Raw genomic sequence first — 6,327 nt, 5'->3', positions numbered from 1 at the left:
CTTTGGGCTTCTTATGAATTGACTGTCAATATCTTATACTAGGTATACATTAAAACTCAAACGGGAGAAAGAATCGCGCATACGCATGTTAGAACATTTTCAACAATGTTTTAAAATTGTATATTACAATGTATTTACATTAACATTGTACCCTAAATAACATGGACATTTGGGTGATATGTTGATGTAGTTACGGGCCATATTTAGTGCCGATTTGTCCCAATTTGCTTTTGACTTGCCTGGCAACACTCCATAAAATATGGCTAGTCGTGTGAAGACAAAGTTGAAGACCTATAAGGAGTTATATTCGTTCTCAAATGGAATCATTATGAAGATCGTAAGTAAAAGTAATATAATAACATAGCGCTATTAGCTCGCCTATGAACCTTGATATTCGTTAGTTAACCGGATAAATAACTTCGGCAAAACTGACAAACTTGTAGGCCCCTACCAAAATTGGCGTTAACTCGTTACTGTCGAAAATGTACAAAATATGGCTTCCGTGAATCTGAAAATATTGATATTTCAAAATTGGTTAATTGTATTACCATAAATCGAACACGGACATGCAGGATGGTATCTCCAGAAGTCTTTTTGCCTAAAAAATGGAATTTGTTGAATTTAGAGTAACAAAATAACATGCGCCAGACAGTGGTCGACGAGACTGTAAAATCAGGTAGAAGTTTGTATGTTGACGAGCTTCGAACATGCCTTCGTCGCATTCCGAAGTCACAAATATCTATCATAATTCTTATTTCAAGGTCCTGTAAATACCTCAGCAAAAAGATAGGGTCATCGTCCAACACGGACTGCTCGAAAAGAGTTCACCTATAAAAAACTGCGTGGGCTGTTATGCGTCGTTATATGTACAGGCATATTTGAAGAATTTCCTATCAACTAATAATATTAAGATTGCTAAAATATTAATCTAAAGACTTCAATCTTTCATGTGCACCATTAAATTTGCACCTGAGATAGATATTGCTAGGCAAAATTTCACAGCAAACATTGCAGTTTTCTCCCATTTCGGAGATATTTGAGACAATACAGCTCGACCCCTTAAGTTATAATAACATCATGAAATGTTTTGACTTGTTCACAAATGTTACTCTCTCTGTATTGCACATATTTTTACGTTATTAGGTAACCTAGCCATGCCGAGAGCAGTGCACTGATCGGGCGGGGATTTGAAGGTAAATCGATGCAACAAATGTGATATGATGACGAAGAGCTCCATTCGGGCTAGGTTGTCTCCAAGACAGAAACGTCGTCCTGAAGAGAGGAAGAAATAGGAAAATGATACAATAATGAATACCAATCAAATCAAAAAGAATTTCGAAATTTCTTATAATATTCAGTTTTTTGCCATGAAATTTTATGTGTTATTATTTTACTGAATTATATTTATATTTTAACACAGTCATGTGGAAGAGCAATTTTGACAAATTGAACATGTTTTGCCGTGTATAAAATAATGTAATAATAGTATGGTAATAATGAAAAGACCCTGTTCTAAATTATTCTAAACTCGAAGATGGAAAGTATTCAGGGAAAAAAACATAATACATGTTGTATTGATGCAGTTGCGTCAATCCGGTTGGGGATAGGGGGAAATGTTCGCCCCCTTTTTTGTTTTGTTTTTGTCGCAAAATGAGTAGTCACTTGTTGTATTTTCAGCCACTTTACTCGGAGCCCAGACCCTAAAAAAGGCTCTAAAACTGGAATTAGGTTACCTTTTTTCTTCATTTCTTCATTTGACACCACTCAGCTGAGTGGTGTCAAATGAAAGAGAAAAAGGTGAAGAATGTATTTAAATTACTTTCTTCACCAGAGACTCCTTATAAGACCCGGTTCTATAGTTTTATTTTGGGTCCTTTTCAATATCTCGAAATCCCAAGAAGATATGACACCCCCAAGTGGTGTCAAATGAAAGAGTAAAAATGAAAGAATAGAATAAAAGTAATTTTCCACCGGAGTGACACTCCGCGTTAGAATAGGGTTAATATTCATATTGTGGGTCCTTTTCATATCTTGAAATGTCAAAAAGATATGCACCCCGATTGGGGTCCGAAATGAAAAAGAAAAAAGTGCAGGATATAATAAAAAATAATTTCCCTACCCGAGGGTGCCACTCCTCATAAGACTCTGGTAAATATTCCTATTTTGGGGCTACATCTTAAAATCCCTAGAAGGTATGAATGACCCCGGGTTAAAGACAATCGCTATGGTAATTTTGGAAATGATAATGAACTATTCATTTAATCAAAGTAACCAATCCCCAATACCTTCTTATGTCAGTTGTCAGTTATTTTGTTTTAGTTTTCTTTTGTTGCTTTTGTTTTAAATAACAGGCACGCATAAATTAGCCAATCACCACTCTCAAACCAGATGTCTAGTCCGTGGAGTTTTGAATAGGCTAGTTTGTCACTTTTAAAACAGGACCTTCGTCTAATCTAATGCTTGTAACTTTGCTTCTTGAAGTCACATTGGATTCAATTAGATGTCATAATGTGCCGGATGAGATAGTCCAACTATTAAACAAATAATTTACCCAAACTTTTGGCCAGTATAATATGTATAAGTAAAGGAAATGAGCAGTTTAAAAATCTTACTGATTGTTTGTACCCAATCAATTCATAATAAAATTTATTGTAATGGGTTTTTTATACATGGTAAATGAAATGAGTAAGGAAATGGTAGCGAGTGTAATTTTAATAATTGGGAACGAGCGAACGAATGAATGAACGAATGAATGAATGAATGAATGAATTCTACCCAATTATTAACAATTATAAACTATTTGATGTTTTTTATTTGGTAAATGGAAATGATTCAGGAAATGACAGCGAGTGATTTTAATAACTGGGAATGAATGAACTAACAAATGAATGAACGAATGAACGAACGAACGAACGAACGCACGAATGAATGAATAAATGAATAAATGAATAAATGAATAAATGAATAAATGAATGAATGAATGAATGAATGAATGAATGAATGAATGAATGAATGATTCTGCTGAATATCGTTGATGAAAATTGTCCCGATGCGATTCATGCGAAATCATACGAAACCACTATATGTACATTGAATCAAAGTTCGTTACCCAACAACTTTTTAAGGCCTCATTTTAAGTATACAAACATTTTCTTACCGGTACTAAACGGAATCAGCTCGTCTCTTTGAACTACCTTATCCCCTGCATCATTCAGGAATCTTTCTGGTCTGAAAACTTCTGGTTCAGCAAACACTTCTGCATCATAGTGACAAGCCCATAAGTTGGCCATTACTATTGCGCCTTTAGGAATGTTATAACCATTCAAAGTGGTATCTTCGCTTGCCGCATGCAGGGCACTAAGCCTAGCCGTTGAAGCCTTTCGCGTTATTTCAAGCAGCGTTGCTTGGAAGTATGGAAGATCAGCTTTATCTGAAAGACGGGGCATGCGATCCCTGCCTACCACTTTGTCCAATTCTTTCTGAGCTTTGGCCTGTACATCAGGGTTGGCAATCATATACAACAATCCCCAGCGAATATTCACTGAAGTGCTGTCGCTACCTGCTGTGAACATCTGGACCACTGTTGCAATGAGGGAGGTCTCTGTTACGAGGTTGTTTTCACCCTGATCTTTGCTTCTCTTTCAGGATTTCATCCAAGTAGACATCGATATAATCTTGCAAATCATTTGGATCAAAGTGAGATTTGTGTTCTTGTACAATGGTATCAACAAATGCGCGAATCTTGGCAATATTAGCAACGTACTCTTCACGACCTTTTGATGGGAAATATTGTAATACAGGAATAAAGAACAAGGGAGAGGTGGAAACCGTAAGTTCGATATTTCTGGCAAGACCGTATAGCAGTTCTTGGAAGCTTAGGTCGTTATAGTCGAAACGTTTCCCAAAAATTACTGAACATATTACATTGGCAGTGGCGTTATTTAAAAGGATATCGACACTGAATGGTTTCCCGTTTGTCAGGCAAAACTCTTCTGCGAGGGCTTTTGTTTCTTCAGCGATTTTATCGGCAAAAAATGTTTTTCCAACTCCAAAGCTTCGCAAAGCAGCCACTGTAAATCGACGCTGATGACTCCACTTATCTCCATTAGCCAGAAGCATTCCTGCGGGCAGTAAAGGATAAAGTTAGAGGGACTATCAATAATACTAATTTCACCATGATTCAGATGATAATGATGTAGGCTACGTAAATAGCCTAGGCTAGGTAAATATGTTACTAAACCGTGTTAACAACAAAACGTGAAAGCAACGCAATAAAAACATACTGTGCCATTCCATATGAAGGTATTAACACCACTTTTGCAGTCGAAATCAGAAATTATGATTAACAAACGATCGCGATAAGTCGACGCTGGAAATAAACCCCATTTTGCTATACCGTATACGTATTGTATGAAAATGCATGACAAATTGATCAATTCATGCTTTGGTGCGACATGTATCTCGATCATTTTGATAGCGCCAGTCAAACACCTTTTAAACCAATCAGTAATCCTATTGCTAAAGAGGATAATGAGCTTCTACTCTAGTCTTTGTTTGCTTTGGCTAAATCCTGTTCAAGTGGTGGATAACAAAGCATTGTATTTTGTATAGGTATGTATAACCAACAATAACAATGAGAGGACATTCCTGAACCTCGTTGACTTGGGGATGATTTGAAATGACCGCCAATTATGACTGTTTGATATTTATTACCAGCAATATGGAAAGGAGCAGAGTTCAACAAACCATAATCTCGCTTCTGGATATCGTTTGAAGTCAAATGATATAACATTTTAAAGCTTATGATACATATTTTCTAAACACGAAATAAAACAAAATTGACCGGGGCAGACTTTACGGCCCATTCGTGGTGTATGGTCACATATATGCTTCTTTTTAAAAATGTAAATGCAGGGCCTCCTTGGAAATCAGTGTTTGCATTGGAGGAGCTACTCTGGGTAAAGAAAGTTAAAATAAAATAAGTTTAATTCTTGTATGATATTGTATAGTGATTTAATCGCCATACTAATCATAAGTTGTTTGATGCGTGTTTTGGAACTCGTAACTCGTAACACTATGTACTCCAAACAGAGTGAAAACTAGTCATTGTGCTCACAGAGCACGGCCCTTAGCCAGTGATGTTGACCTGTTTTGACCTTTGACCTAGAGTTGTTCACGTGACATTTGTACCACCAGCCTATGGTTCTAGTGATCAGGTGATAACATCATTGTAATAAGACCAGCATGACCAATGCCCAGTAATGCATGGGCAAATTCTTAGACAAAATACAATGCTTTGTAACCCACCACTTGAACAGGATTTAGCCAAAGCAAACACAGGCTAGAGTAGAAGCTTATTATCCTCTTTAGCAATAGGATTATTGATTGGTTTAAAAGGTGTATGACTGACGCTATCAAAATGATTGAGATACATGTCGCACCAAAGCATGAATTGATCATTATACGATTGGTAGAAGAAAGAAAGAATCAGAACCTGACAGAAAGAGAACCAAGCCAAATGCCATTTGGCTAAGGCAATCACTCCAAAAAAGAGTGAAAATTACTCCAAAATGGTGAAAATTACGCCACGCCCCCTTTAGCTACGCTATTGTTGCCCCTTACATCTGCTTGCATATTATTGAATAAAAAGAAAGAGTTAAACTCACCAAATTCCTGTCCTGTCCTTCCAGCTATCCCTCCACCTGGTATCGGTCTATTAGTCATCGCTGGGTCCTGAAATGCTGTACTAATTGACTGATAATCATTGATAAAAATCACCAACTGCCCGCAGATGTCCACAGAGTACACGCTACCGTAAATCTTTTTCATGGTGCGTCCGAGGTATTCGTACGCGGGCACGCCAGCCTTGTAAAACCCCATATTAGGCTTGGAACACTGCCGATGAGTGGTAGTGTAGTAGGACCTGGAGGGAGATTCTTTGGGCGTCTTATCCACCAAAGAAACAGTAAGACTGAAGCGAGACATAGAAGGCCGTACTGAAGATTAAGTATGGAGAGTGCAGTGGCGTAAACAGTCATTCTTAGGTCTGAAATAAAAGACGGACAAAATGAGATATTTATTATCACTCGACACAATTTCGTATTTCGTAACCCAAGGTCAAGCAAAATGGAACACTTGATTTGTTGTGAGTAGCATTTCTTTTACTTGCTCTTTTTCTTCAATTCTTTGTCTTTCCTTTATCTTCATATCAGGCCAGCATATGCTTATACAAGCTTTTCAGCAGTGAACATTTTGCAGGAGCCTGATCCCATCAGCGGGTCCATCAGGACCCAAGCGTGTGTACTCTCGGGCCAACTAAAGCAAACA

At 37.4% G+C, this 6,327-nt stretch overlaps 1 protein-coding gene across 1 annotated transcript; it reads right to left on the bottom strand.

Annotated features, from left to right (window-relative positions):
• Positions 1–1,064: 1,064 nt before the first annotated feature.
• On the bottom strand, positions 1,065–6,040 carry LOC140156824 (cytochrome P450 2U1-like). Its single transcript, XM_072179813.1, has 3 exons — positions 5,667–6,040; positions 3,158–4,121; positions 1,065–1,272 (listed from the first exon to the last, which is right to left on the bottom strand). The coding sequence occupies exons 2-3, from the start codon at positions 3,570–3,572 to the stop codon at positions 1,106–1,108; spliced, it is 582 nt and encodes a 193-aa protein (XP_072035914.1). The 5' UTR covers positions 3,573–4,121; positions 5,667–6,040; the 3' UTR covers positions 1,065–1,105.
• Between the last annotated feature and the right edge of the window lie 287 nt (positions 6,041–6,327).

This window comes from Amphiura filiformis, chromosome 7 (genome assembly GCF_039555335.1).
Source record: "Amphiura filiformis chromosome 7, Afil_fr2py, whole genome shotgun sequence".
NCBI classification, from domain to species: domain Eukaryota; kingdom Metazoa; phylum Echinodermata; class Ophiuroidea; order Amphilepidida; family Amphiuridae; genus Amphiura; species Amphiura filiformis.
The sequence above is the reverse complement of the archived record's forward strand: the minus strand, read 5'-3'. Positions and strand labels throughout refer to the sequence as shown.

Coding starts and splice junctions, on each gene's coding strand:
- LOC140156824 (XM_072179813.1), bottom strand. CDS start 3,572: ATGTTCACAGCAGGTAGCGACAGCACTTCAGTGAATATTCGCTGGGGA. Junction 1,273..3,157: donor GCTGATTCCGTTTAGTACCG/GTAAGAAAATGT, acceptor TCCTCTCTTCAG/GACGACGTTTCTGTCTTGGA.